General features: G+C 50.6%; 1 protein-coding gene across 1 annotated transcript in view; it reads right to left on the bottom strand.

Annotated features, from left to right (window-relative positions):
* Positions 1 to 6,905: 6,905 nt before the first annotated feature.
* LOC121447603 (diacylglycerol O-acyltransferase 2) overlaps positions 6,906 to 15,113 on the bottom strand; it is a 28,048-nt gene continuing 19,840 nt past the window's right edge. The window contains exons 5-8 of the mRNA XM_041650946.1: positions 11,164 to 11,368; positions 10,524 to 10,698; positions 9,377 to 9,579; positions 6,906 to 8,026 (exon numbers count right to left, since the gene is read on the bottom strand). Of these exons, the coding sequence (XP_041506880.1) occupies positions 7,872 to 8,026; positions 9,377 to 9,579; positions 10,524 to 10,698; positions 11,164 to 11,368 (738 nt within the window). The 3' untranslated portion in view covers positions 6,906 to 7,871. The remainder of the gene's footprint in view (positions 8,027 to 9,376; positions 9,580 to 10,523; positions 10,699 to 11,163; positions 11,369 to 15,113) is intronic.

The following is a 15,113-nucleotide window of genomic DNA, read 5'->3' as shown; positions in this document are numbered from 1 at the left end:
CTAGCACCATTATTAAAAGTTGATGTGTGTATTACACGTTGGCATGTGTCCAGGTGTGCATGCACTTGTGTGTGTGCGTGAAGAGATCAGTTCAATCTCCAGTATTGTTCATCAGGAACCATCCCCCATGTGTTCTGAGACAGAGTCCCTCACTAGCCTGAAACCTACCAAGTAGGGCAAGGATGGCGGGTCAGGATCCTCCTGTCTCTGCCTCCCCAGCCCTGGGATTAAAGGTATGCACTGCCATGCCCAGTGTTTTTATTAAGATGCTGGAGCTGGAACTCGGGTCTTCATGGTTGTTTAGTGAGGGCTTTACCAACTGAGCTATCCCCGCAGTACCTCCCCCGCTTCTTAAAATAGAAGGCAAGCGTATTAACTTTCAGGGGAAGACGAATTGCATCTGAGCTGCTTCGATGCTGGTCTCCTGTTTTGAGACATTGAGCAGTTCCTCATGGTCGGAGCCCCAGTGTAGGGTCAGGTGTCTGTTGAGAAATGAGTTATTGGGAAATTCCAAATTGTACCTAGCTCAACCCACACAGTGCCAAGACCCAGTGGAATTTCACAGAAAACATATTTCTGTTTCTGAGCTGTGCTTGTTTGCCAAGGCTGCCATATCAAATTACCACAAACTCGGGAGCTGAAAGCAACAGAAATGTATTCTCCCACAGTTTGGGGTGTCGTTCCTCCTTGCTCTTCCAGCGTCTGTTAGCTCTCAGACTTCCCTGGCTGCACAATCCCAGTCTTTGTCTCCTCCTGACCCTCTTCCCCTTCTTCCGGTGTCTTCTTTCTCTTATCAAGACATTGACATTGAGTTTAGATGTCCTGTCCAGACTGCATCTTGAGATTCTTCGTTCAGTAGCATCTGCAGAGCCAGGCAGGGTAGCTAGCTTATGCAATACTCAGATGGTTGCCGTGAGTGGACCACACAATGAGTTCCAGGCCAGCTACATGGGCTTATAGAATAAGATCCTATCTCAAAAATTAAAAGATAAAAGGAAGAGAAGGAGAGAAGAAAATAAATATATATGTAACTATTCCCAAATATGGTTATGATCACAGGTTCAAATGATTTGACTATCTGGGCTGTCATTCAGCCTACAACAAAAGTAACAAGAAAAAGAGTCTGTGGTCCAACAAGCTGGCTCAGCAGGTAAAGGTGCTTGCTGCCAAGCCCGAGGATCCGAGTTCCATCCCTGGAACCCACCTAGCAGAGGGAGAGAACTCATCCCCATAAGTTGCCCCCTGACTCGCAGGAGCCCACCTGAAGCATGTAGGAGCCCACACACATAAACATCAATACATACATATAAATGTACAAAAGAAAAATGGGCCCACAGAGGGAACACAGAAACACTTTCGTCTTCCTTCAGGGCTCCCTTCTGTCAGTTACTTTTGTTGCTTGATTCACTCAAACACACCCAGAGAACTCCTCCACTAGGTCCCGGGAAATCAGACCCTTCCCGAGCCAGCTCCTTGGATAAGGGTCCAATAAGCGACGAGTAACGAGCTGAGCTACTACTCATGTTTGTACCTAGTGCTGAATGAAACCCAAGGACAGTGGCGCCCAAACAGATTTTGCAGGGGAGTGCGCATTTCCGCAAAGGCCATCTTCCCACAATCCTTCACGGGGTTCAGCACCTCGCAGGCTGCCTGCTGGATACCGGAAGTGCCTCCCTCAAATGCCTGGCCCTTCTCAGACTTCTCAGCCCGCATCACTCAAGCCCCAGAGGGAAATTCATCTTGCTGCCTGCAAAGTATTTAAGAAAATGCATGTCAGTCATGGCGGATAGTGCCTCGGAAACAGCACGTGTTCAAGAAACACGTCCGGTAATTATTTTCATATATGCCGTTTTATCCTGAAACACTTTGTCTTCTTTGGAACTTTGCAATGTGACCATTTCAACATGAAAAAATCGTTCAAATTGCTTGGAATTATCGTGGTATTTATACAGCCCTGTGTGTGTTTACCAGGGAAACATGCAGCCAAGTCAGTGGTTCTCAATCTTCCCAATGTGGTGACCCCTTACTACAGTTCCTCATGTCGTGGCGGACCCCCAACCGTAAAAATGATTTTCACTTTGACTTCATAGCTGCAATTTTGCCAGTGTTGTGAATCATAATGTGGATATCCTGTATGCGACCCCGGGGGAAGGGGTCACGACCCAGAGGTTGAGAACCGCTGATCTAAGTGGCCAAGTCCAGCCTACCTGCCAGGGCAGGAAAGTTAAAGATCAGGGGGTAACAACGTGACTGACTCTTCGGAGGCCAGAGGGGAACCGTTTGAAAGCTCGGTGTCTTAGTTACCCTTCTATCACTGTGATAAAACACCACGACCAAAGCAACTTACCAAGGAAAGCATTGAATAGGGCTTATGGGTTCAAAGGGTTCGAGTCCATCGTGGCAGAGCAAGGTACAGCTGAGAGCTCATGTCTTGATTCACAACCAGAGTCAGAGAGAGAAAGAGCAGGGATGCGGTCTTTCCAAACCTCAAAGCCTGCCCCTAGTGACGCACCTCCTCCAGCAAAGTCACACTTCCTGTTCCTTCCCATACAGTTCCAACAGCTGGGGACCAAATATTCAGATGTATGAGCCTATGGAGGCCATTCTCACTCAACCCAAACTCAGTCAAATTAAATGTATCACCTCCTCTGCACGCCCTCATGGCTGCCTGGCATGTCTTTACAGGTTTATCCATGTGTCCAGCTATGCTGGGTAGGGTGAGTTAGTCACCTTCGCTCTGGGTTTCCTCTCTGAGTCCCCAGCACCCAGACATGATGGAGGCTTCACGAGCATCATTGAGATGACAAAATGAAGCCAGCGAGTGAATGGATGGAGGCTTGGGTGTTGGGATCACGCAGGGGCCTCGTGCATTAGCTATGGATGGAGGCTGAGTGTTGGGTTCATGCAAGGGCCTCGTGCGTTAGCTATGGATGGAGGCTTGAGTGTTGAGTTCATGCTGGGCCTCGTGCGTTAGCTATGGATGGAGGCTTGAGTGTTGGGATCACGCGAGGGCCTCATACATTAACTATGGATGGAGGCTTGAGTGTTGGGTTCACGCAGGGGCCTCGTGCGTTAGCTATAGATGGAGGCTTGAGTGTTGAGTTCACGCAGGGCCTCGTGCGTTAGCTATGGACGGAGGCTTGAGTGTTGGGTTCACGCAGGGGCCTCGTGCTTGTGCGTTAGTGACTCATTATGTCAGAACACCTGAAGACAGCCAATTCAACACAAGGCAGGGGTTATTTTTCCCCGTTTCAGCCCCATTGCTTTGGGTCCATAGCAGCCACAGTGCATCAAGACAGGTGTGTGTGGCAGAGGAAGCCTGTTCTCTGCGCGACAGTCAAGACACAAAGAAAGGGAACTGAGAAAGGACAGGGTAACCAAATCTGCGTCAAGAGTGTATCTTCAGTGGGCTAACTTCCCTCACTAGGTCCTGCCTCCTGACCACCTCTCAAAAAAACCCTAATGAGCTGCCCTCAACGCGTGGGCCTCTGGGGTTACAGATCTAAACTGTAACACCTCCATGTCTCCCCCAAATGGAACAGACTAGAGAGAGGAAATAAACCTGTCACACAGAGAGGAGACCCGAGCAGAGACTCGGGCTAGCTCCTGCAGTTCCATGGTCATAAACGTGCTGGCATGTGCCCAGGAGCTTGGGGACATGTGGCAAGCCAGGCAGGCAACAAATACCACACTGCAGGCATGTAGAAAGCCCAGTGCAGATCTAGCAAGAGGTGTCCAGAGAAAATATTCCTTAGGAATGGCCTTGGCGGTGAGGCCTGAAGGGCACAGAGGTGTCGGTTGTACAAAGGCTGAAGAGAGCAAGGGGAAGGGTAGAGACTAAAGGAATGGGGAGCACTGGCTTGAAGAAGGGGCACGGACCACAGAACCAAAGGGGGGCCAGGTGCAGTGGATGGGAAGCACTCAGCACTGAGGAGAAGTGAAAGAAGGGGGAGTCAGTTCTTTGTTTTTCAAGATAGAGTTTCTCTGTATAACAGCCCTAGAACTTGCTTTGTAGATCAGGCAGGCCTTGAACTCACAGAGATCTGCCTGCCTCTGCCTCCCGAGTGCTGGGATTAAAAGCATGTGCTACCACCATGTATTACATGTATTACAAACTCTACATTCTACTTAATACCCTGGGTTTCTTTTCATTTTCCGACATGCTCCCATACATCGGCTGCCTATGGTCGTTGCTGTGCTTCAAAGGCAGAATTAACACCATCACAGCTACCGTTTTCTGGATAGGGCCCATGGGCTGAGCCCCAGGGTGACCATTTTCAGCTGTCTGTCAGCTCTCTCAGTATTGCGTTACTCAGGAGTACAGATAAATGCATATAAAGGTGCAGAAGCTGAGACCCTGTAAGTCACGTGACAGGGTGGTGCTGATGGTGTCTGCCAGGTCTTAGGTGGATGCAGCCCAACCTCAGTAGTCTACGATATTAGGAGTGAAGTAGGAAATAATTTTCAGGACTGTGGGAAAATTGGGGGGGGCGCCTTTTTGAAATATGGGTGATTTGCCCCCAATGGTAATGTTTCAAGTGCCTAGAAACCAAGAGTGGTCGCTCCATCTCTGAAGGAAGAGGAAACAGGCAGTGAATGCTGATTGGCTGTGTGATAGAGATCCCTTGGCCCCTCTCCACCAACTTTCCCAGTAATATATTCCAGATAGTGGCTAAGTTTCTGTCGAGTCCTCCTACTCCATTTATCTGTAGCTGCTAGCTTAGAATAGAAGAAGCCAGGTGAGCGTCAAAACATAAGGCAGTCAGCCTTGCTATCTTTGCATTGGAACCAACGTCAGCACCGCCTTGTGGCCACGGGAAGAATCGCGGAAATGACACTCCTCAGTAGGCTAAGGCAAACCTTCCCAACATTCACCCAGGGTCCCCCAGCTCTAGCTGAAGATGAGGCTGGCTCAGCTCTGGACACAGTGTTGTTAGATAGATGATCCTGGGCAAGGAAACCCTTTATCCACACCGAGGTAGCTGAATTTCCTAGTATACAGTAACACTCACTAATAGGAAATGTAATCCTTAGGAATGTTCTGGGGTGGCCGAGGTTACAGCCAGGGCTTAGCCTGGGGCCAGAGGCTTTTATATCTCTTGTCGGGTTGGCTGCACACCGGGACTGGTACTAGAAATTTGGCGTGGGCCTGAGGCTCTCACCAGAAAATAGGCCTTGCCACCACCAGAAGGAAATGGCTGGCTTCTGGCCCGAGCTTTCATGTTCTTGAGGACTGTCTGGTATAACAGAAGTCAGCAGGGGCTTCCTCTGTCCTCCCTGCCATCTGTTTTATTTATTTATTTATTCATTTATTTATTTAGTTTTTTTTTTTTTTTTTTTTTTTTTTTTTTTGGTTTTTTCGAGACAGGGTTTCTCTGTGGTTTTGGAGCCTGTCCTGGAACTAGCTCTTGTAGACCAGGCTGGTCTCGAATTTATTTAGTTTTTTGAGACAGGGTTTCTGTGGTTTTGGAGCCTGTCCTGGAACTAACTCTTGTAGACCAGGCTGGTCTCGAACCCACAGAGATCTGCCTGCCTCTGCCTCCCGAGTGCTGGGATTAAAGGCGTGCGCCACCACCGCCCGGCCTCCCTGCCATCTGGAAACTGTAGAAATGACCTGCCTGTTCACAACCCCTGGATCCTGAAAAGCAACAGAACAGTGCAGGGTCGCCCCATCTTTGTGCTGGCTGCTCGGCCTGCCTGCCTGCCCCCCCCCCCCCCCCCCCCCCGGCAAACCTCTGCTGAGGCCCAGCTTAGCCACTGCATTTTCAAGGACTCCAGGTTGGGCTACAGGGTCCTCTGCAGCCCACCAGGCCTTCGGGCAGAGGGGATGCCCTGAGGCTGGGGGATGGCAAATGAGCAGTCAGGAGGTGGGAATGAGGTCTGTGGTCTAACGGCAGGATCTCTGGCTGCTGAGAAGCCCCCAACTGAAGGAACAAGGTCGCCTATTCTGAGACCTGTAACCACAGAGGTGACATCAGGCCTGATTTCCACCTTTGTAGCTTAGCTGAGAGTAAGCACAGGGAACTGTCTGAAGAGTTCGTGAAGACCCTTCCAGCTCTGCTGTTCTAGAACATGATCACAAACAGTGGTAATGTGCAAGGAGGCTACCTGGGCCTTGCCTCTCGGCTTTCCCCTCCTCCTCACCTCCAATGAAAGTGAAACTAGGACATCATTCTTTGTGACAGAGTTGTGGCTTATATTGTTCTCTGCACACTGGCTCCTCTTACCGCTACGCCTGAGCAGTGAGTATACCTGTGGAAAGATGTACAGGACAAGGATCTGTGAATGGTCTTCTGTCAAGTCAGTGGGGGGGGGGGGTCTTGCCATCACCCACATGAACAAGGAAAGTGGATCTCTTCATCAGACTGAGATGTTTTTAGCCCTGGCCAACACTACCAAGACCTGGACTGTGGCCTTGGCAGGGATGGTAATCAGAGGGCCCAGTGTCTGCTTTAGGACGATGGGGGCAAATGCTTGAAGTCATTACTATTTTCTCTTTCAAAAAAATTATATGTATGGGTATTTTGCTTACGTGTGTCTGTTACACAGCTTGTGTGCCTTAGGCCCACAATTCTCCTAAGACAGGAGTTACAGTTGTAAGCATCCAACAAAGGCCTAAGCAGCCAAGGCCCTTAACCATTGAGCCATTCTCCAGAGCTCTAGTCATTTGATTTTGAACCCAGTTGTTACACAGTCAGTAAAGGCCCAAGTCTAATGGAATCCGCAGAAAGTGGGAACTGCAGTGTGCCTTGTGCATTAGGACAGATATTGTGTAAGTGCAGTGGGCACTGCAGTGTGCCCTGTGCAGTAGGACAGATATTGTGTAAGTGCAGTGGGCACTGCAGTGTGCCCTGTGCAGTAGGACAGATAGTGTGTAAGTGAAGAATTGAACAACGACTCACAGGTAGTTCTTGTTTCCGTTTATTAGTCTAGGAATATACAAAAGTGTGACATGGCACAACAATCTCATGGAAAGAAAACAGAATATACAGGAGGGGGGTGGCTCTCTTCCCTGGCCCAATGCCTCAGGAAGGCACACATGCGAGGCTTGGGTACGGGGCCTCCTGCCCTGGACCCAGTGTGCTACACCGAAAGCCAGGCCCCTTTTTGAATAGAAGAGAGACCCTTCCTCACACCAGACTTGGGGTGTGGCTCAGGAGAGCTCAGGCGGCTTAGAGAACATGCTCCAAGCCACGGCTGAGCTGTGCTGAATCTACGGTGCCAGCCTTCAGAGTAAAACCAGCCAACAGCAGCGAGATAACCCAAGACAGTACCTGTGGAACATCCTTGTCCCTAGCACAGTATATAGGCCAGCATAGGCTCAGATTGGAGAAAAGGGGTAGGGTGAGTAGCAGAGAGGAGACTCCAGATGCTATCTGCCACCTTCCCCAAAGGGGGCCAACTCTGTTCTCTGCATCCTCCCCTTGGCAAGAAGAACCAGACCTTCAGTCACATGTGGGGTGGTGGGAATGGAGATGTTTGCTAAACACGGCCTCTGCATCTTGAGAATCCCTGGAGCAAAGAGGATTATCTAAGTGGCCAAGTCATAAGGATTGTCCTTCCCCAGTTCAGCAGGGCCAGGTGTCTGTTGTTTGGGGAACCCTAGAGGGGGTGGATAAGAAACCATCAAGGCCCAGAAATGTCAGCCACCACCTTGTGCAGGACATTACTAGACGTGAGAATTTAAAATACTGACTCACCCCTTCTTACAAAAGATCTAACATGGCAATGGTTTAACAAATTATAATTTCTTTTAAATAACCCACAGACACCCATGACGCTTCCAAATTTACAGAGCAAAATGCACTTGAGAACTTGGTAGAAAAGGATTCGCAGTCGCTCCTTCCTGGAGCTGGACCCCACGGGCTGGGTCAGTTCACCTCCAGCACCTCTGTCTCCGGAAGGCCGAATTTGGTCTTGTGATTGTCAAAGAGCTTCACCAGGGCCTCCATGTACATGGCGTGGTACATGTCGATGTCCTTCTGGGTCGGGTACTCCAGCTTGGGGACGGTGATGGGCTCACCCACTGCAGAGAAGGGCAGAGCTCTGGTCAGCAAATGTCACTGAGTATCCCATCCCTGGATGCCCAGGGTGATAGGAGCCTGTGCTCCATGCTGACTATGCCCCTTGGTCCAGTTGAGAATACTAAGGCCTGGCAGCATGGCAAAGACCCCACCCAAGACTGTGGCCTCTGACTTGGGGGACCCAGCTCCACACTCTGCTAAGTTCCAATGTGAGGTGTAAGACCAAGCACAGGGCTTTGCTTTTGCTTATCCAGGACAAACTCTGCTCCTAGGAGCCTCAGTTTCCCCATCTGCCACCGGGAATATCTCACAGACCTTTTCTAAGGATTCTAGGAAGATCAGAACATGCATGAGCAGCTTGTAAAGGCGTGTAGAGGGGAGAACACCCTCCTACATCTGTACTTTGCTTTATTTTCTCATCCTGCTTCATGTTCAAGGCCAGCCCATACCACAGTCCCACCAGCACTGTTCTGAGCTTTCTGCCAGACACACACACCCAGCTCCACTGCCACCCTTCCAGTCCAGGGTACTGAAAGCCTCCAGTCTGGCCTCCTGCACTTGGTCCGTTCTAACCCTTTACCTTCCCCCTACCTAGGTGCCCCAGGGATCATTTAAGTTTATACATAAACGTAGTTCTCATTCCTCATCAAAAAAAAAAAAAAAAAAAAAAACTCTTAGAAGCAGGCAGAGATGATTGCAGAAAGCCACAACCGGTAGAAATTTGATCCTGGGACGCTCAGCCCTGACTAACACATTAACAACATAACCCCCATGCCTAAGGCTCAGGGAACATCTCAGAAGAGATAGGCTGTAAGACTGTACAAGTCAGAGGATCAGGAGTCTGCTGAGGGATTCTGTCTCTTGAAAACGACAGAGAAGCTACAACCATGATACTTCAACAATATGGCTGCCTGAACAAGACTTTTATTTTGAAACAGGGTCTCGCTATGTAGCCCTAGCTGGCCTGGAACTGGCTATATAGACCAACTGGCCTCAAACTTGCAGCAATCCTCCTGTCTCTGCCTTCCACATTGGGATTATAGGTTTGTGTGACTATTCCTGGCTCTTCCTCCCCTTTGCTGCTGAGAATTCCCATCAGCCAGCAGTCTAAGAGCTGTCTCCTGCGCAGGCCCTCTCTGAAGAGCAGAGGAGCACATAATCCCTACAGCACCCTTGTTACAGCCACGCAGTCTCCACGGCAACATTCTCCTAACAGGTTTGTATTCACCACTGCATGGCTCAGCGCAATAGCTCGACCTCCACTCCCCTCATCACTCCCTCCAGTACCCAACTCCAGATCCTTAGGACAAGGTCTCGTCTGAGCCAGGTGACCATGCAGGCTAGGGACTCACCAACAGTGGTGATAGGCTTGGAGTAGGGCACCAGCCCCCAGGTGTCAGAGGAGAAGAGGCCTCGGCCATGGAAGATGCACGGGGCGAAACCAATATACTTCTGGAACTTCTTCTGGACCCAGCGGCCCCAGGAGCCTTCCTCAAAGATCACCTGCTTGTACACCTCATTCTCTCCAAAGGAATAGGTGGGAACCAGATCGGCTCTGGAAGAGAGAGGCCCAGATTAGCCAGACCCCAGTCACTGGGCCTGGCCCTGCTGTTTGTCTGTCCAGCGGAACCCAATCCCTCAGCCGGATTCAGCTCATCTCACAGCCGAGCACACTATCTGCCCTGCCCCTCCTGACTTGACAGCAGACTGTAGAAGAAAAGCCTCTCCTGAACCCCGTGGAGATTCTGGGACACAGAGCTCTGCCCACGGCCGTGCTCCAAGACTCAATCATGGTTGTGATAGAACTCTCTCCCTGCCCTCAATGACTTGGACCGGGTTGCTGCCGTTCATCTCTCTCACAAAAGTCCATCGTTCTAGGACCGTACTCCAAGGTCTCCCAGAATTGAGATGCGGGAGAAAAGCAGCTTGGCTCCAGACTCCAGTTCTGCCCCCAGAGCATCCCCTGCAGTGGGAAGAGGGCACTCAAGTCTCCTCACCGCTAGCTAGGAAGTCTAAAGGAGCCTAGAAGGTAGATTTGCTTCTCAAGCAGATACGTCCCCTGGTTTGCTAGAAATACCAGGATTCCAAGCTGCCAGCACTCTCCAATAGGCAAGTTTTCCCTGATGCTTCAAGTGATGCCATTTCCTTCCTGGTCTCTTGTTCCCTTTGGCTGTGTGTGTGTGTGTCCCCGTGCGCGTGCATACACATGCTGAGAACTGAACCCAGGGTTCACACAAACCAAATATTTGCTCTACCACTGAGTCTCACATCTCTGACCCCATAAGTGGTAAGTTTTCTCATATGTTCTAAATATAAGCCTGGCCTCTCAGTGACTTGCAAGTGTCCAGGGACAGGCCACACACATCTTTGCACTGCCCATACTTGGACAAGTGAAGCCATGCAGCATGGACTCCAACCTCTTCCACTGCCTCCCTGCGTTCTGGTTGCTGGGCATCTGGGCATGGGCATTGTTCTGGAGATGCGTGTGCAGGCACTTACCCGTGGCGCAGGGCCAGCTTCACAAAGCCCTTGCGGTTCCGCAGGGTGACTGCGTTCTTGCCAGGCATGGAACTCAGGGACTCGGCTGCGCCTCCCACCACGATGATGATAGCATTGCCACTCCCGTTCTTTGAAAGCAAGTAGTCTATGGTGTCTCGGTTGACGGGGCAGATACCTGGGTGAGGGGAATGCACAATCAGGCCTGCTCACAGATGCATTCATTCCCTACCCTTATATACCACCAAGGATAAAATAAAAACCGCTATAGACGGATCCCAGACCTGTTACCCTCTTGGAAGATACATGATCCTTCCTCCCTAAGCAATTCATTTCTCCTAAATTCAGTTTACTTATCGATAAAATGTGGGCAATGGTATGAAAGCCAAGCTGGTGGGGACCGTGGGTGGGCAGACATGGACAATCGGCAGCACAGTGGCTGGTATCTAGAGGTGGGAGGAGGTCCTTGAGGTGTCATCCACGGCGAATCCAGACCTAGCATATCTACTGCAGGCTGTCTCTACCTGCATGGGACCAGCACCTCATGGGAAGGGCACTCCAGTTCCCTCCATCGCTTTGCTCAATGGGGAGCCGCAGGTCTTGACCGCAGAGCCCAGCAGGAGCAGCTGAAGTGGACTCTCACCTCCAGACATCAAGTACTCCCGAAGGACAGGCATCCGGAAGTTGCCAGCCAACGTGGCCAAGTAGGGCCTTATGCCAGGAAACTTCTTGCTAACTTCGGTCGCCTCCGTGCTAAAGTTGCAGAAGGCACCCAGGCCCATGATGCCATGGGGATGGTACCCAAATATATAGTTCCTGGTGGTCAGCAGGTTGTGCGTCTTCACCAGCTATAAGGAAACGTGTGTTAGAACCGGCTGGGAGAGGAGGATGCCCACCAGGAGGGGAAGGAACCTGAAGTTTCACGCCCTGATGTACTAGGAGCCCAAAAGGCTGCAGCCAAGTCTATCCCCAGACCCAGTGGCTGGCAGCTGATGGGCTAGGAGTCCCTGGCTGGATACTTGTCTTCTTCTTTCCCAGCCAAACACAGTTCAAACCTATTAATTCATGTTCAACCAGACTTCTGCCTTCCTGCTCCTAGGCTTTTTACCACAGTGACTCCCCTAAAACCCACACCCAAGCTGGACCTTCAGCCTTCAGTGGGTACAGTCTAGATTCTGAGTTTGGCAAGGAGAGCCATGGCTTCAGGTCTCCCACTAAGACTTTCATTGTCACTGCACACTGCAGAATCTTCAGCAGCTCAGAGGACGAGCCCACACAGCCCACCTCCCACCTCTTTATAGTCTAGTGTGGACAAAAGGATGGTATAGCCAGACCAATTCAAAATTTTTGCCAAGCAGCTAGGCTCAGCTCAGGTTCTCAAACAGGCAGGCAGGGCTATGTGGCTGTGGCAGCTGGGTGATCTGAACTTCCTACTGTCAACAAAGCTGTCCTGTTGATAACTGGCTTCCTGAGGGTCCACCACCTGCCCTGAGGCTGGCTAAGTACCTGCAAAACCCCAAGCAAGAAGCACAATGGGGACGGAGTTCTGGGAAGGAGGGAGAAGGGGGGTTTCTATCCTGGAACTCACACTGAGGACCAGGCTGGCCTCAAACTCACAGAAATCCACCTGCCTCTGCCTCCCAAGTGCTGGGGTTAAAGGCATGTGCCACCACTGCCATAATTCTTAAGTATAGGAAAGTTTAAAAAAAAAAGTCTGCATTCATTTTTCATTCTATAGAAATAAACCACTAGGTCCTTTTCCTACTTAAACAGAAACAGGCCTTTCTTTAAAAAAAAAAATCATAAAATTCCAGATTACTCTAGTCTATGGTAGTGAGTTCCAGGCAAGCCAGAGCTATACAATGAGATCCTGTCAATAATCATAATCATATCAAAACATCCCCCAAGAATGAGGCTGCAGCATCAGTGCTGTCTCAAGGGAATATGTCCTGTCTAGCTTATCAGGATCCTCAGTACCACTCTCCTCAAAGCTGCACACCCATCCCTGGGCCACTGTCAATCCACATGACAGTGCTCACTCGGATCCTGACTGACAGACTCCTAGAGTGACGCTTTAATAAAAAAAGCCTCTTCTACTCATATTTCCAACAGCTTTTTTTTTTTTTGGTAAAATAAACTTCCAGAAGTGCAGTTCCTGAGTTGAGGCTGCCCTGCCTCCGAGAGCGGCATTCACACACACACACACACCCCACTTAAGTGCGTGTCTGTACCCATCCCTGCACTGGCACAGAGTCCCTAACGACTGGACGAATATTAAAAGACCACATTTTCCTTTACTCCAATATAGGAACTCTTAGGTGAGTAAAGGGTCCTTCTGCTCAGTTGGGAGAAGAGGATTGTTGCTGATGGCAGGGTAAGATGGAAGAACGGGAGGACGGAACGGGGCATGCGGGGCAGTGCTAGGCTATGCGGCTGTAGTGGAAATGTGAACACGCCTCCCTGGTGTCACCCCCCTGGTGTCACCCCCCTGGTGTATAAGGCACTTGTACTTTCCTCACTTTGCCTTTGGCAAGCAGGTTAATGCTGTCTGGAAAACAACTCTCAGCTGCCCCACCAGGGCCGAGGTGGAGAGTGAGAGACCCCCGAGGAGCAGGGCGCATGAACCGTGCAAGGCTGCAGCTGTGCTCTGTCTGCCCCGCTGGCTCTTGGTGAATCAAGGCACTGAGGGAGGAGCTGGGCAACTGGCACTGGGTTAGAAACTCTCTGGAGCAAAAGTACAGACTGGACGGGAGCCCCCTGACTATCTAGGTTGTTTCTGGGGAAGTCACAGTGAGCCAGCTCCATCGCTGCTCAAGGCCACTCCGGTTTCACTTCTCCCTGAACACTCACTTCTTAGGAACCTAACTGGCTCTTTAATAATTCCCTCCCTCCCGAAGGCTCTTATCTGATGGGATGCGTGGTTTATAATGTCCTTGGGACACTGTACAGGTTAATGGCCCCGGGCAGTACCAACAGAGACATTGGCAATAGCTTTGATCTGTCTTCACGACACTGCTCTTCCCAACTGGACAGAATGTCCACTCTGCAGGGAGGGCGAAGGTCACTGCTGCTGACTGTTCTGTTGACATGCCTGCTGGGTGGCAAAGTCCCAGCCCAGAGGTGTTCAGGCCATGCTGGTGAGCGTCACCCTGGGCAGATTCCTGGCAGGTCACTCCCAACATCCTGCTCCCAGGCCAGGCTTATTCTACTCCTAGCCCCGTACAGAGAAACACACCCAGTTCCAAAGAACAGCAGTAGCTTTGCCTAGGCAGGGCATGGCAGCACAGTGTCTTGTGAACCAGGGACAGTCCATCTTCTCTGGGCCTCAGTCTACACATCGATGAAATCAGACAGTTGGAAAGATGGCCGATTTGAAGCCCAGGGAGCCTTTCCTAATCTCCAAAGGTCTTGCCTACCCTTCAGGGAGAGGAACCCCAGGACGTGGGCCACTTCTGTTATAGACGACCGTAGTTCCAGTAGCTGCTGAAGGAGCCAGCCCTACCACTCCAAAAAGGGATGCCCTTTGGGTCAGCTAGATGACTTTGGAGAAGGGAGCTCCAGTAAGAGAAATGGAGACAGGGTACACGGGTCTGGCTAGAGATCTCGATGACATAACCCACGGTAGAACCTCAGGAAAAAGGGGTGGAGCAGGCAGGTTACACAGCTCTCAGGCACAGATTATTAGACCTGTCATCAAGGGCAAGGGGCAGAGGAACCTCACTGGGCATCTCACAGATGTCTGCCCTGCACCTCAACAGAACAGAGACAGTGAGAACACAGGGCTCGGCTGGTTTTTTTTTTTTTTTTTAATTTAAAGGTTTATTTACTTATTTATTTGAGCAGAGTTATATAGCTCTGGAACTATGTATGTAGCCTGGAACTTTGCTATGTAGGCCAGGTTGACCTTAAACCTACAGAAATGCAGCTGCCTTTGCCTAAGATTAAAGGTATGTGCCACCACAGCCCACTAGATTTATTTTCATTTTACATGTATGGGTGTTTTACCCACATGTATGTCTGTGCACCATGTATGTGCAGTGCTCTCAAAGGCCAGAAGAAGACACTGGATCCTCTGGAACTGGAGTTACAGACAGTTATTAGCTGCCATGTAGGTGCAGGGATTTGAACCTAGGTTCTCTGGAAGAGCAGCCAGACACCTTAACCACTGAGCCATCTCTCCAGTCCATCATTTGGGTCTTTTGAAAGGGTAAAGATCGGTAAAACAGCTGAATGCTTAGATCTCAGCAGCCATCCCTTGCTGGGAGAGGGGAGCTACTAGCCTGCAGGAGGCTTCCTGAGGGCACAGTGGCAGAAGACACAGTACCTGGGGCAGACAGACAGAGCCAGGCAGACCCAGGAGCATCTCCCATTTGCAGCGGAGACAAATGGTGCTCGGTAGAGCTGAGAGAGCTACACAGAGTGAGAAGGAATACAGTCGATTCGTTAGGCTAACCGTAAGCCCAGGGCTAACGCTCCGTCACCCACGCCCTAGCCAAGAGCCCAGCACTAGACAGACCCCCGAGCCAGCTCTTAAACCCTGGTTCCAACAGTCAAGCAGGTTCGAGAAGAGAGATCTGGGGCCAAGTCCCTCCC

The sequence above is a fragment of the Microtus oregoni genome, unplaced genomic scaffold (genome assembly GCF_018167655.1).
Source record: "Microtus oregoni isolate MIOR12 unplaced genomic scaffold, Mior012 000000F_ref0000247, whole genome shotgun sequence".
NCBI lineage: Eukaryota > Metazoa > Chordata > Mammalia > Rodentia > Cricetidae > Microtus > Microtus oregoni.
This window is presented reverse-complemented; position numbering and strand designations above follow the sequence as displayed.